This window comes from Grus americana, chromosome Z (genome assembly GCF_028858705.1).
Source record: "Grus americana isolate bGruAme1 chromosome Z, bGruAme1.mat, whole genome shotgun sequence".
NCBI classification, from domain to species: domain Eukaryota; kingdom Metazoa; phylum Chordata; class Aves; order Gruiformes; family Gruidae; genus Grus; species Grus americana.
The window spans coordinates 81,028,491-81,044,458 of NC_072891.1; the positions used below are offsets into that span (position 1 = coordinate 81,028,491).

The 15,968-nt window shown below is 40.6% G+C and overlaps 1 protein-coding gene across 4 annotated transcripts in view; it reads right to left on the minus strand.

Annotated features, from left to right (window-relative positions):
- Positions 1-2,829: 2,829 nt before the first annotated feature.
- Positions 2,830-15,968, minus strand: part of HAPLN1 (hyaluronan and proteoglycan link protein 1) — a 70,616-nt gene continuing 57,477 nt past the window's right edge. For all 4 annotated transcript variants that reach the window (XM_054810472.1, XM_054810470.1, XM_054810471.1 and 1 more), the window contains exons 4-5: positions 14,142-14,444; positions 2,830-6,840 (exon numbers count right to left, since the gene is read on the minus strand). In XM_054810472.1, coding sequence (XP_054666447.1) covers positions 6,551-6,840; positions 14,142-14,444 — 593 coding nt within the window. In that variant the 3' untranslated portion in view covers positions 2,830-6,550. The remainder of the gene's footprint in view (positions 6,841-14,141; positions 14,445-15,968) is intronic.

The window sequence follows — 15,968 nt, forward strand, 5'->3', positions numbered from 1 at the left end:
ATTCATGACATGGGAAGAAGAGTAATTAGTTTTCACTTGTAATCATTCATTATTTTTCAATAGTAATTATTTTTCATCAGTTCATCCTTCCTTTCTCTTAAAATCAAGACCATTTGTTTGTTTTGTATTGTTGATTTGACAAGAGAAATCTTGTCTCTTTTTGTATAGTAAATTACCTAGCACTGGAATTTTATAGCTCTACAGCATATTTGTTCAACCTTTGTAACTGCTTATTCAAAAGGGAGAAAATGGCTGACAAATGTGTAAGATTGAGCTTCTTAAAACCTTAAAGAAAAAAAACTAGCTGTTTTTGTTGAACAGAAAGCTGCTGGTATCCTTTGTGAGTAAATGAGAGAATGGCTAAATAAAATGGCAGCCCACTACTTCGTTTACTAAGCCTTTAGGTGAAAATCTAGACATTTCTGGTTTTGTGTAGCCCCGTCAAGTCTTAAATCCAGTCGCTTCCAGACATGAAGACAGTATCTCTATTTTGAATAGTGAGATTCATTCAATGGAAGCTGCTACTATTAGTGAAAAACCTAATTTTAATTTTATTTTATGCTTAACGTTGTAAAGTGAAAATGTTATTAGTTTTAAATTTGTTTTAACTAAATTGCTGGAAAATAAAGTATGTTTGTCTCAGTCATGTATTAATGGTAATACAGACTTCCCTTATTCTGAGTGACAAGTTTTCCTGTCCTGGTTTTTCTGGGATAGAGTTAATTTTCTTTCTATTAGCTGGTATAGTGCTGTGTTTTGGATTCAATATGAGAATAACGTTGATAACACACTGATGTTTCAGTGGTTACTAAGCAGTGTATACAATTAAGGACTTTTCAGCTTCCCGAGCCCTGACAGCGAGAAGGTGTGAGTCTTCTGCAAGAGGTGCGCAAGAGGCTGGGAGAGCACAGCCAGGACAGCTGACCCAGGCTGGCCAAAGGGATATTCCATACCATATGACATCATGTTCAGTATATAAGTTGGGGGGGAGCTGGCTGGGGAGCCAATGCCAGCTGGCTCCAAGACTGACTCAGTGATGGTGGTAGTGCCTCTGGGACAACAGAGGTAAGAAGGAAAAAACAAACACATCAAGAAGAATTGCAGCTGGAGAGAAGAGTGAGAAGATGTGAGAGGAAGAACTCTGCAGACACCCAGGTCAGTGCAGAAGGAGGGGAGGAGGTGCTCCAGGCACCGGAGCAGAGATTCCCCTGCAGCCCCTGGAGAAGACCATGGTGAGGCAGGCTGTCCCCATGCAGCCCAAGGAGGTCCATGGTGGAGCAGAGATTCCCCTGCAGCCCGTGGAGGACCCCAGGCCGGAGCAGGTGGAGGCACCTGAAGGAGGCTGTGACCCCGTGGGAAGCCCACGCTGGAGCAGGCTCCTGGCAGGCCCTGTGGCCCCGTGGAGAGAGGAGCCCACGGCGGAGCAGGTTTGCTGGCAGGACTTGTGACCCCGTGGGGGACCCATGCTGGAGCAGTCTGTTCCTGAAGGACTGCACCCCGTGGGAGGGACCCACGCTGGGGCAGTTCGTGAAGAACTGCAGCCCGTGGGAAGGACTCCCGCTGCAGAAGGTGGTGGAGGACTGTCTCCCGTGGGAGGGCCCCCAGGCTGGAGCAGGGGCCGAGTGTGAGGAGTCCTCCCCCTGAGGAGGAAGGAGCGGCAGAGACAGCGTGTGAGGAGCTGGCCCCAACCCCCATTTCCCGTCCCCCTGTGCCGCTGTGGGGGAGGAGGGAGAGAAATGGGGAGTGAAGTTGGGCCGGGCAGGAGGGAGGGCTGGGGGGACGGGGTTTAAGCTTTGGCTGTATTTCTCATTGCTCTGCTCTGATTTGCTTGGTGATAAATTAGGTATTTTTTTTTTTTTTCCTGAGCGGAGTCTGTTTTTCCCGTGACGGTAACTGGTGAGTGATCTCTCCCTGCCCTTATCTCGACCCACCAGCCTCTCCTGATATTTTCTCCCCCCTGCCCAGCTGAGGAAGGCAGTGACAGAGTGGCTTTGGGGGCACCTGGCCTCCAGCCGGGGTCACCCCACCACACCAACCCATGAGTTTTACTTCTTTTTCCATTCTCCCCATCTCACCGGGGGGGTGGGGAGTGAGTGAGTGGCTGCATGGTGCTTAGTTTCTGGCTGGGGTTAAACCACGACATTTTCTAAGCTCTTTTTCATCTATTTTAAAACACAGCAGATATACTGAAAGCTTCTGGAAGATAAGTATTTCTCAGCAAAGTGGTGCAGCGTAGGGAACTTTCAGGGTTAACTCTCCAGCACAGATCAATACAAGAATGCAGAAATAGTGTGATTATAGAAGCTGAAAAGCTGGCCCATTGCTTTGAATAACTAATTCTTTGCTTGACACTGGAAATCTTTCTTGTTGCACATTACAGAGAGTGATTTTTGTTGGTTTTTAATTTCTAAGGTGATAGGATTATATAAATAATTTCATAAATCTTCCCATACATGAAACACTGTTCTACATCCAATTTCTAGTGATGCATATGCAGTCTACTAACCACATATATCTATAAATCCTTCCTTATTTATGCTTTATTTTATTCTAGAAGGTGGCAGAGAACACGAAGAAATTGGTACTTGCATTTCTACTTTCAAAATGCTTCAAAGAAGCATAAAACAAAGGCTTTGGAATACAGTTTTCTTTATTTTCATTGTAAATCATATTCACAGAGTAGTTTGGTTTTTTTTCCCCTTAGTCTTGTAATCACTTTGTTTACTATGGCAAAGCAAGTATTTTCATGGATGGATCTATTCCTTTCCTTTTTGTGTTTTCTGGGACAGAAGTAGAAGAATGGCCAGTCAATAAGGAGGAATCCTCATATTGAAAAGAACAACATGATTTAATAGTTGTCAATTCATGGGCATTAAAATTCAGATACATGGTGAAATACAAGGTAATGACAGAGAACATGAATTGATTCTAATGATAGAATATTCTCTCATGAACAGAAAATAGCACAGACTTTTATCCAGTTCTTAAGCTGCTTTTTAAAGTTTTTATCCAAGCACCTAGCTAGCTTAGTCAAAAATAAGAAAACATCCTGACATTTGACTTTATAAAAGGAAATGGAGTCAGTAGCTGTAAAAATAAATATAATTCGTGTCTTTTTGTCTATTTTTGCCCACTTCTCAGGTAATCATAAACTTTTAATGGGTTTTATAACTGCTTACATTAGAACTAATTATTTTTTTCATACAAATGCATTGTCATTAAACTATCCAATTAACTGTATCTGTTATAACAATACATAATGTTGTATATCAACACACAGATCTAAATCTAGCCTGATCCCAAATTAGACTATTGGGCTCTTCATAAGTAACACGACGAATGCAAATTCACATACTGCAACTCCATTACATGGTTCCTAGCAAGCAATATCTTCAATGCGAACTTACAGGCATAACTGAAAGATAAATTTGGCCATCTGTGATCGTATCCCAGCTTAGTGTCTCTCTGGAGAGACCTAATTCCTTGTTGTCCTGTGCTGCCAAGCTGGGAGCTCAGGGGTTTTCCCTGGAGCTGAGGGATCACTTGGGTGGTGCAGAGCCTGCTCAGCCACCGGCCCGGGGTATGGGTGATGCTCAAAGCAGGGGTGGGTTGGGGGGATGCTACGCCCGGGCTGTCACAGCGGCAGCCCAGAGATATGGACACAGAAGGCATAAGCTAGCGCAAGCCTGAGATTGCTGTGATTTAGGACCTGACCAGCCATCTCCAGAGCGTTGCAAAGTTGGTGAAAGGCTGAATTAGCCTTTCCCGCAGTGCCTTTGGTCTAGCAGTGAGGGCACTTTAGCCAGCCCCACGAGTGGGTTGGATGTGTACATTTTTTATGCAGGCAAAATATAATCCCCAGTCCTGCAAAAAAGATGTGTCTGGGTGAAACCCTGTGAAGGATTTCCCTGGAGAGGTAAAAAAAAAAAAAAAAAAATTCATGAGGGTCTCTTCACCTCTGTGCAATAGGAAAACCATGCAGCCTCCTCCAGATCTAGTAGATCTTTGGGGAGGATAGAGCCAGCTGCATAACAGGCTTCCCTCTTTACAGCAACTCTGGATCTAGCTGGGGTAACAACTGGTATATTCCCTATAGCTTTTCCCATCCCACAACCTCCCTGTCCAAGCTTCAGAAAAGACTATGAAATAGTCTGCACCTTTTCCCCATATTTCTGAAGATTGGATGGGGGAATAACATATTCCTCTTGGTCATGGTCCAGTCTTGCATACCCCATTCCTTATCCTGTACGGATATTTTCCATTTCCATTTCCATTTCAATTTTTTCCCCAAAGGCTTCAGAAAAGGTTCTGAATGGCCTGAGAAAATGTGTGAAATGGACACTGATTTAAAAAATGGCCGTACAGAAAAGATTACATGGGTTTAGGGGCTTGACCTGTAATATGTCTGTATTTATAGCTAAGTGATAGAGGTTCAAGAAAATCCAATTCCTAGTGGATTAAAAAGAGGAGGGGGGGGGAGTTGGCACCCAGATTGCTTCATCTATATAGTATGAGCAAATATCCACAGTGGATGCAAATATCCTCAAAAGGATGGAAATTTGCCTCTGAGCTTGATGGGAACAAACTCCAAAAAGATAGCGCTTACACTATCCTACCTTTCCACTACAATCCTACCACATCTTGTTTGTTCACAGAGTTTTAAAACAGGACCACAACCAATCCAGGAAAGAGATTTATTTACTCATGTCCATGGGAAAAGAACTACATCAAACTATTCATGAAAGCACACCAGTTGTGTCCTACTTGGATAAATACCACACTATCTCATTTAGATATGGAAACAATGGGAAGCTATAAAATTTTGCGTATACAAATATTGGTCCTCTGAAATCTTCATAGTCAGCAAGCATAGAGTAGGAAAAAGAGTTCTCCATTTTTAAGTGGTAGAACCAATACTGGATAGAGAATGTCAAAACTGCCTAAGACATTACTCAAGACCAAGATATTTTTAATCAGTGGCCTCTTTTTTTTTTTTTTTATATCCAGCTTGAGACACCATAAGTGTAGTAAATTTTCAGAAAGCCTTGAGCACCCACTCTCTGAAAAACTGGTTGCATTAAGGTATCTGAAGATGAGCACCAAGAATTGCTGCATCCAAAATAAGTTTGCATCAGAAACCCAAATTCCCTCAAAATTGGTATTTAGGGAGGACCTAGTGCTTTAGGCAGCTCTAAAAATCCTAGGCACCATGCACAGTGCATGTTTATCTCTGACACTGGCAGATATAGGTAAACATCTTCCACCTAGACCACTGCAGATTTAGTGAAAAGAAGTATTTCCATACTTGTTTTTCTGTTAACTCTAAGGAGGATTAACTAAATAATTCTGGGTTAGCATCTGTGATACTATATTTTCATCAATAGTTTAAAAACCAGATGTACTTTTTAGATAAAAATGAGATGTAAGAAAACAAAGTATTCTTTTCTAAATCTTAATATCTGGTTTCAGATTTTATTTAACAATCTTGCTCTAAGACTTGATAATTTTAATGGTGGGGTCTTTTTCCTAATTTTTATTTCTTGTGATGTGTAAATAGATAAGAAATATTAAATATTGTAATGTTCTTTCATTAAGAGAATAGCATTTCAAAGGCTAACGTAAAATCAAGCTGCTAAAGTTTACAATTTCTCTGTCCAGCAGTTCATTTATACAACTGCCCTGAGTAGATGCTATATGCTGCTTAGCAAATGGCCTTTAAGAGTTTAAAAATAACTCAGTAAAGCTACTCAAAGGTAATACAACACTTCTCAGGCATCTTTAATTGGAGAGAAGAAGAAAATAGGGTTTTCTCATTAGCTAATTATTCACTCCTTCATCAATGACTTATACGTAACAAAAACACAATTGAAATGTTCAGGAGAACTAATTGTGCTTGTTCCTATGCATGGGACCATGAGCTTATTTTTCAGGAAGGCAAGATTTTAAATTGTAAAACTAGTCCTATTTTTGTGGACTGTTTTAGCTGCTTTTATTAAACTCTGTGTTGTTCCTGTGTGAAACCAGTGAAAACAGTTATTTTCTAACCTACGTTGTTGTGAGGATTTTTTTGCAAAACCTCACTGATCCCCTTTAACAAAAAGATTATCTTATTTTGAAATTCCTGATATAATCAATTTGCAGTGTTTCTCAAACCGATACAAATATGTAAAATTTGTGCTTTTAAAAGCTTCTGCTTTGAGTAGCCTTACATTCCATAATTGTGCCCTAGCAATCATCAAGCTCTATTGCATGCCCCATTCATGAAAAGTATATTTTGTTGGGATGATGTAGCTTCAAGAATTTGGCTCTAAAACTTCCTTACCTAGAGCTCCCATTAAATTATATTAATTTTAAATATCTATGGAATGATACTTTTACAAAAACATTAAAACAAAGAAAAACAAATTAATGGATTGGGTTTATGAAAATGATTCTTTACAGTAAGTAAAAAAAGGTTTATCACAGTTTTGGTAACTTGCATGAGTTCATATCGAAAAGAAATCTTTCACATGTTCTTAATGGATTAGAAACTTTTGTGCTCTAGGTATTTTCAGTTGTATGCCCTGAAACAGTAGACACCATACAGCTTGTGCTTTTTATCAGGGAAGCCTACAAAGCGAACCGCTGCTTCGTTAGGACTGCAGCGTTTCCTTGGCCTGGAGATCGGGTAGCGGACGCTGCCGTCAGCCAGCCAGCCGGCGTCACAGCGGTCGTACCCCAGGAGCTTCCAGGCAGCAAATATCTGGCCAACTTTAGCGATCTGAGCTCCATCCTTCACGCACGCCTGGACGGCTTCGTCATAGGTCAGCTTGGTTGGGTGAATCAGGTAGTAAAAACGACCTAGTAAGAGAAAGAAGGAAAAAGGGTCATTAGCAACATGAGTAAGATGATGTGGTAATAAAATGGTGGCTTTTGAGGAGAAATGGAAATGTTCCATTGCAGAATCACATCAAGAAGTGGTTGATTTGGGACCGTGCAATTTGGACGTTGAACTATTTAAAAATATCTTAAGTTTTTCTATGGTGAATTGATAAAAATTTGGGGGGAGGGAGGGAAGCCAGGTGGATAAAACAGACTATTTGAATAAAAAATGGAGTGCTTTATTTATTTCTGCTAACTTAGAATGGTACAGCATGCCCACCCTCACTTGTGTTCAGTGGTAACTGAACTGTTGCAATACATTTTCATCCTCAGAGGTAGAAAAACAGGAATAAAAAGATTGGGGGGAGAGGGATGATGGAAGACAGCCTGGGATTTGGAGGACTGCCCCTGTTCTGCATCTAAACTTTTGGTGCCAGATGCATTTACCAACAAGGTGACAATGACAATCCAGTGAAACATCTGAGGAACCCTGTAGATTTCGGGCAAAGCAAACCTCATACAGCTGTAACTTATTGCCAGAGAAGGGAAATCAGTTAAAGGTCCAAACATGTGCACTTCTACAATATGCTCCCAGCGTTAGCTTAAAACCTGTACGAGTTTTCCTCTCAGAAGCATAGCATAGCAAGATCTGGCCTTTGATAGCACAGGGTGAGGGTGGCTGGAGGTAACACACACAGTTTTACTCTCTGACAAGGCGGTGACCTCATTTCTGATTAAGTACAAGGACAATTTATTTATTTATTTATTGGGTGGGGGTAGGGAAGCTGAGATATTACACAGCTTTCCAGAAGCAGAGTTTGAGCCTGTGGTAGATCAAAACCATGCCTGTCGTAAGTCTTCATTAGCAGTGTCAAAACCACGCACAGCAGTTCTGCAGCTCTGTTTCTCTTTAGGCATCAAAGGTTATATCTTCACTGTAAGATGGCATTGAACTGATAGTGCTGCTAAGAAAAACGTGCATCTGTCTCAAGGTAATGAAAACATATGCCAGCAAGTAAAGCTCAGAAAGGAAGTGTCCTCTCCTAATCCATAAGCAGCAAAAATACTAACATTAATTTCATTTATCAAGGTAATATAAATTCATTGTAAGACTTTCATTCATTTTACTTGATTATTTTTCATCACTGAGTGGATAATTAACCAAGTGTGAGGTAGAAATAGATTGCAGAGGAATAGTGCTTATTTGAAGGAATAATAATTTCCAAATAAACTCACAACTTTTCAATCTGACTGTCCTGTAAGAGGCAAGTTAGCTGAAAAACAAAGGAATTTATTCATGTGGGAATCTTCTAATGCCAGAGAACAGTCTTTACTTCCTAATTAAGAACATGCTTCAGAATAATATCCTTTTTCTTCCTCATAAAAATAGGCAAACAGAATTCTGCTCAATTTCAAAATACTTTCTTGGTGAAGAAAAAGTGGTGAGCAAGAGGAAGAGTTACATCATCTCCAGATCCCTGCAAAAACACATAGCTTTTTACTAAGTGAAGAAATGTCAGGTCAGATGACAACACAAAGATAATTGAATTAACTTTGTGTAAAGGTTGGAAATTGTATACCATGACAAGAACGTTTTAAAAAAAGGCATATACATTGCAGCTGTGGTGGAGAAGAAACTTTTAAAAAATTTCATTGCTGTCAGAGACAAACTCTACAGTATTTCCACAGGAAACTGTTGAGAGCAGGTAATCTACCCCTTTGTAAAACAAAATGCTTGCTTAACTCCATTTCAGCAAATTCAGAGCATTTACAAGGTGCTGCTAAAGAGAATGTTTATTAAGTGGAAACCTGTTCCTGCTAAGGAACTAAGAGGTTTCCCCAAAGCAAACAGGATTTCAGACTTAGGGGAATGGGGATTTGGACTGATAGTATGTAAACTTCACCTAGCTTATTAGTTGCTCGTCAAACCATATGTCGATGGAATGTAATTTCCTAGGGATTTGCAGTAAGGTCAGGCTTCTGACATATGACATCAATAATAAAAACTCCTATGCTCTGCCCCTTCCTTAAATAGGAGAACTTTAATAGTAAACCCCACAGGGGTGCAGTGTGTATCCAGACTGTCTGATTAAATAAAATTCTGTTAATAATCTCAGTACAGATTTGCTGGTTTTTCCCTCCTAATCGGTTAGAAGGGTTCCTAACTGTTCAGTCTTAGTATTTGTTAATTGCTGTGGAAGGAGAGGGAGGCATTAATGGTCTCTCTCTTATTAATATCTAGTAGTTGGGTCACTCCTACAGAGAACGAGCATGCTTGATTTGACTTTTCACATCCAAATCATGGGGCAGAAAGTTTATGCAAAACTAATCAAACTCCATCTATAACAGCTATTTTAAGCTTTTCCATGTAACAGAAGAGCTTAGAGAGGAAAACTTGAGCACTTGACCCAAATACACTCTTGTGACTGTGGGAGTTTGAGGGATGCACCACCCTTGGAGATTTTTCCAAGCTCAGCTCTAAATTGAGAGATTTATTAGTAATTTTTTATATTGCAGCTGTGTGTACTAGACAGTGGGCCATCATCTTCAGAGGCACAGAAAGGCAGTACCACCCCATTCACTATTTTCTGCAAAAAGCATTAATGCAATGCCTTTGAAAGAGAGAGATTGGTGGAGTGCTCACAGAGCATGCCTCCACGTGCAGGCAGCCATGGAGTATCTGAGCGCTTGGGCTCAGCCTTAGGGCTGACTACTCCTGACAGCTTACTGGTTTGCTGCGGCAGCTCTAGCTCAGCTTCATGGCTTTGATGCTGTGCAGGGGCAGCCGAGCAGCAAGCTCTGCTTGGTGGGTGGCAGCACGCGTAGGAGAAATGGTGAGTGCAGGACTGCCTTTGCAGCCAGCGATTGACACATATGCGAAAAAGCTTATGGCCACAGAAATCAGTTAAGTCATTTTACAGTGTAAAACTGCTCTAATTTGTGGTTTCATATGGCCATAAAAGGCATTCTCAGCAGCCAGAAGGGTATATCTGTACCTCCACAACATATAGACCCTATCTTGTGCTCAGCAGACTCCGTTCAGTATATGTTACAGCAATAGTAAATGGTTGAGCGAGGCCATTGCTCCTCAAAAGTGAAGAATGTGTTAAAAATTTGTGCAAAGTGAGATGCTTTCCATGCCTTTAATCTTAAGGTCCTGATAAGTATTTTGATATCCAGTGATCATCTCAGGTCACTGATTTTGAATTGCTACACTAAATAGGTGGGAATAATTTTTAAAAATCCTCTTCCACCCCACCCCCCGATATCAGTAGTGACTCCGGTGACTCAGAAGCAATCACTTCTAAGAAAGGGTATGTAATTTTATTTTGGGTGTGTTTGTTTCTCTTTTTGGAACAATGGCTACATGTTCCCAGTGATAAAATATTCTGAAATGGTAAAATGAGCAGTCATCACGCATTATTCAGAGATGACTTTCTATACCTTTCTCCCATTTAAATGATGGCCAGCTTATCACATTCATTACTGTAGCAAACAGGTGGTTCACAGCTGCACTTTTGACATGATCCCTAAAAGTTATTCTTTGTAATTTTAACTTTGTTAACATGACATTTTTACTTGATTCTGCTAGAGCTGATAACAAATCAATTATGCAGTGTTCTGTGCGCAAGCTATATAACAAAATGCATGCTAGCACACAGAAAGTATGATACAGGCTCTACTTATACCTTTACTTTGAAAATCCTTAATTATAGAGGAGCTGATACATATGTTTATATTTAGCTCACTTAACACTTTTCCGTGCAAAAGATTCCCATGGTTTTTCCTTTGAGAAATTCACTGTTGTCCTTCAGAAGCTCTTTGAAATTAAGAAAAGAATAACCACTGAGCTCTACCATTATATATTCTCTGTCCTATGCTTTTTGGGCTCTGTGGGGAAGACTGCAACAAAAGGATTCATCTGTATTTATTCCTCCAAATTGATGTGTAGAAGCCCAAATTTTCCTTCTAGAGGGAATGTATGGCAGAGGAGCATCCCCATTCCTTGCGGCAGAGCAGGGAGAGAAAATGGGGTGGTCTGCAGCCCTTGCAAACCTTTGGATCATGGCAGGTCATCCCACCACACGGGATAGGAACCTTTAGCTTTTCTAAAGAGAACATGGATTAAAGTGGCTCCTACTGTGAAAGAAAAGTGGAGGAGAAATTGTCTGTGAAGGAACAGAGCTGAGCCCTCAGACATCAGGAAATTCCAACATGGAATTTCCAAATCTAAGTTAGATACTTCCAACTTGTGTATATTCATTTTCAATAGCCTTTATCAACACAAGGAATGTAAAAGCAGGTTGGGAAACGTCATCGAGTAGTTCTCCCTATGCAGGCAGAAGAATTATGTTATTTCACAGTATTCTGATGGATTTAATGGATAGCATTATGCTAATGTTACTCTTTGCAGTGTTTTATGAAACACATCACTATATATTCTTAAAAACTGATAAATTGCTGGTACTACTACATCAAAATGTATGAAGCATTTTCAGGTTTTTGGCTTTGCCCGCACACACACAAAATATGAACAGGTCTTTTATGAACCAACAGAAAGATTTGAGTATGAAGAAGTTATACAGGCAGAACAAAATGTTCAAGTATTGCTTTTACGCTAGTCTAAGAAAAAACACTGTAGAGGGCAAGTTCATAAAGTACTGAGATTATTTTATATTGCATTGCAGACAAACTTTGCTAAAACAATTGGCCTGTGCTGGTAACAGAAATGCATGTAGAATTTTTCACTAATGGTATAAGCCTCCCTTTTTTTAGCAGTATTTTTTTTGTGTAGTCAGCTTATCACAGATGGGATCCAACAGTTTCAGAGTGAAAACTGGAATCTGGATTTGAGCTCACTGCATTGATGACTTCATTTACTTTTTTCACCTTAATGTCTGAATGTAATTTTACTGTTTTGTACCTTTCTTCTTTGGTAAAAACCAAGCTTTGCATGTATTTTAGACACTTTTCGCTTTGACTGCTGAACTATTTAAAATTGAGCCTTTTTTTTTTTTTTATGATCCCTGAGATCATAAGGTATTTGGGGGATTTCTTTCCCTAAAAAGAACCCAGTTAGCATAAATCTAAACCTTACTCGCCCTCTTTCTTCATAGCAGCTCCCACAACTGACACTCTTTGAGGGGTTTTTTGGTTTTTTTTTTGGAGCTCGCCTTATACTCCCCTGATCCTGGGGCCCTTGGCATTTTTCCAGCTCCCTTACATAAAGCTGAAGGCTTCTCTGTTTCACACCGTCAGGAGCCTCCAGCAGTCACTGCCACCACTGGAAATGCATGGTGTCCTAACCACTTCTCATTTTCCTTGGCTGTTCCTGAGCTGAGAGAATCAATATTGGGTGTTGCAGAAATAACTCTTTGCCCGTAGCCACTATCTTTGGCAACTGCAACCTGGTGGCAAAATGGGGTTATTATAAGCTTTTGCCTTTACAGTGAGAAAACTAACGTATGCTGTTAGGCATACATAAGCAATCTATCTGAAGTGTTGAGCTGAAAATAGGAGGTTGGCATTTTGGGAGAGTGACTGGGTTTTTTGTGGATATTAAGGTAAGCTCGGGACACGGATAGCAGAGAACATAGCAGGGACGTGTGAGGATAACATAATCTGGTGAGCTGCTGGTTAAGAAAACAGGTGCTGAGAGAAGCAGAAGTCCAGATTTTCTGCTGACACCTTGAGAGATTTACATGGCACTGAGTTGTATGGAAGTAGAAAAGATGGTGCTCAGCTTTATATATCATCCTATGGCCGTACAGTATTCTGTCTTGCAGGTCGTTTTAACAGACTCACCAAGGATAAGATTAAGTTTAGTGTCTTGTCTTTGATTTCTCTACTACCTTAACCTCCTCACCTTACTATATTCCTCTTTCTCCTTTCTTTTTCTTGCTGTATCAATGCACAGACAATATTTATCTGTCAGTGCTCCCTCCCCCCCCCCCCCGAAATTATTTTTCTCTTTCCTTAAGAGATACTAGAGATACTGTCCAGCTGATAGTGTGGAAAAGGGTGGTGATTAGTGAACAACAGTCACAAACATTTACTCTGCAAGCCTGATAAATAGTGCAGCTACCACATTTTAATTCTTTTTCCTTGTTTATTTTATTCCTTGGTGCTATTTCTATAGAACGGGATTAAATCTGCATATCAGAGATGAGATCATATAGGATTTAACTTTGGATAAATGAAGCTAGAAAAAAACGAGCCAGCATTTCATGGAATGATGCAGCATCATAAAAATCAGCTAAACTTTTGTTTCAGACTGCATCCAGCCTAATTTAATATTGTTGGTTTGAGGATTTGGGATTTTTTTGAGAGGGTGGAGCAGACTTAGCACTAGAGCATATCTTCTGAGAGCAAGGCCTATGTTTATTTTTTGGTGTGCTGTAGGACAAAAATGCTTCATTGCGGATAAGCAATCTATGCATAAACAAAAAAGGCCATGCTCCTTGGTCTGGGTGGGCTGCAGGCCAAACATGAGCGAAGTTGTGTAGGAATTATCCACACGTATGATGCTGTAAATCATACAGCACATGTTCACTTGCAACATTCCTCTCATTCACAGCCATGTTTTCTAACTCCTCTTTAGCCACTAGATTAAACCTGAAATGATAGCAAGCTGAGATCCAGTAATTTCATACCTAAAGCAACATCTACTAATAGCAAAAAAGCTTGCAGTTGCTAAAATAAGGTTTAGAGCAGACCAAGCTCAGAGCAAAATTGAACATGGTTTTGGCAGTGTACTAAGATTAGGAATCTAAATTATTAAGCATAAAATCTAGAAATAGCTTTGCTGATAAGGAAGTATTAGTCATATTAGAGCTGGTACATGAGCAGGAGCTGCTTGACACAACAGCATAGTGCTGAACAGAATTTTGTTTTGGTGATATATTTAAGTTGTAAAACTTAATAATTATAATTGAATTCAACAGGAAAGCTCAATTAATGAATCGCAGGTTTCTTCATCACTTTAACTGAAATAAACTGTGCATATATCAATATTAAAAGAGTACATATAAATTTTAATGGGGTGAAAGCAGAGATATTAGAAACTCCTGCCAATACAAGTTCTGGGTGGTTGAAACAATCTACATGAACACGTGGCAAAGACAACTTTAGTCTGCGCATGTGTCCTTGTAAATTCAACGGTAACATTTTCCAAGCCTAACATAAGCTTTGACAAATCAAACACCACTTGCTGCCATTGGAGTTTCTTTCCTGAGCGCAGAAACAGTCATTTACAAGGTAGGGCTGAAGAACACTCTTACCGTTGAAGTTTGAAGTAAAACAGAAAACATCATATCGGCTTTTTTCTTTATCCCAGAACCCGTAATTCCTGACCCCAGGCACTGTGTTCTTCCCTCCACAGGGCTCTCTGGGCTTGGTGATGGGGTACTGCACGGAGCCGTCGCTGAGCCAGCCGGCGTTGCACCAGTCCAGCCCTGACCTCCAGGCATCGTAGAGCTGGTCAAAGGAGGCGATAACAGAGTCTTGGTCCAGACACGCTTGCTGAGCCTCGTGGAAGTTTAAGTTGTAACGACCCAGCCGTGGAGAGTAAGGGAATACGACACCTGAAGTGGTAGGAAGAGGGTGAGTTAGTGGACACCAAAATGGCAGAAAGAAGGGAAACAGCATGTACAGTGACCAGAAGGAGAAATAAAGGTTAACTATATGATGTATGTCAGACTGTTAAGTTGTTTTCTTTCTGGGGAAAAGCGCACTGTCAGCACATCAGCCATTAGGTTTGAGAAGGGGATAGGGCTGCCACCTTACCTCGCCAGCTCCTCTCCCTATAACCTCATCCCTCTCCCAACAGGAACCATGCCAAGTCTGTACATTGCTCCCATCTGCAGCTTTGCTGTTCCCACTGTGATCTCACCCTTGTGCACTCTTAGAGTGCTTAAAGATGAGCAGAGCTGGATGAAATTTTGCAACTACACGTTTTTCATCAGAAAATTCCAGTTTATCAGGTGTAAGATCAATTTTTCATTTAAAAAAAGTAAATTAAACCCCAGCCTAGTTCTATTTTTTGTGGGATGGGATTTGGGGATTTTCTGGCAGTCATTTAGAAAGAATAAATTGTAGTAGAGAGGCATATGAACTATTTCTTTTTACACATAGACATTAAAATGAAATGTTTTGATTGACATAAAAGAGTGCTATGTTCTTTGCATGGACCCTTGCCAAGATATACTGAGAAGTTCAATACAGTTGGTTTTTTTGTTTGTTTTTATTTTATTTCACATTATCCTAGGAATGGGATAGGTATTTCATGCCCAGCTTAATAACATCTCAAGGCTAGACCGGTAGGAAGTATAATTTTAGTGTCCTGAGTTCTTAAAGTAGGAAATCTATAGGGAAATAAAATCAGTGAAGTCGTGTGTGGTTTTAGGGAGACATTTCTGCTACTTTCCAGCTGTTTTTTGGCAGTTTGTCACCACTCAAGGAGGGAGAGCTCCTCACAGAGGGCATCAGGGAGCACGTTCCTTGAGCAGAAGACAGGTTTCCCCAATTGCAGATGGTGAGCCATGTAGCACACAGCATGCAGCAATGCAAGACAGCCCTAGTAGGAAGCCATGTGAGACACCACCTTCCCTCACTACTCCTATGGCTGCCACAAGCACTGCTGGCTTAACCAAAGGACACTTGCCGGAGAGCCACTGTGCAAGGAGCATGGACCTGCCAAATGCTTCCTTCCACCCCTGAGGACCAGCCACAGGCTGGCCCAAAGCCCGATCTGTTGGTCATCGGTGCTGAGCCACTGCAGACAGGTATGGCAGAGAGACCTTCTCATAAGAGGACATCCAAGTGGAGATGGGAAATGCGGGGACACCAGAATTATTTCAGCAGCAATATTTAATCAAAGTCATTGCCCTTATCCGACAGATTTTTCCACAGTATATTTTCTGCTTGTTTTATGAAAAAGATCTGTACTTAAAGATTACTTCTTGAAGCATGAAAGATGTTTCAGAAAATGCTGAAGAACCACCTCCCCATGTGGCTCTGATATAAGAGAAGAGAAAGACTTGAAACAACAGTTTGGATCAGACCACCCTAATCTTTGGCAGGGCTTAGAAACTTAACCTAGATCTAAA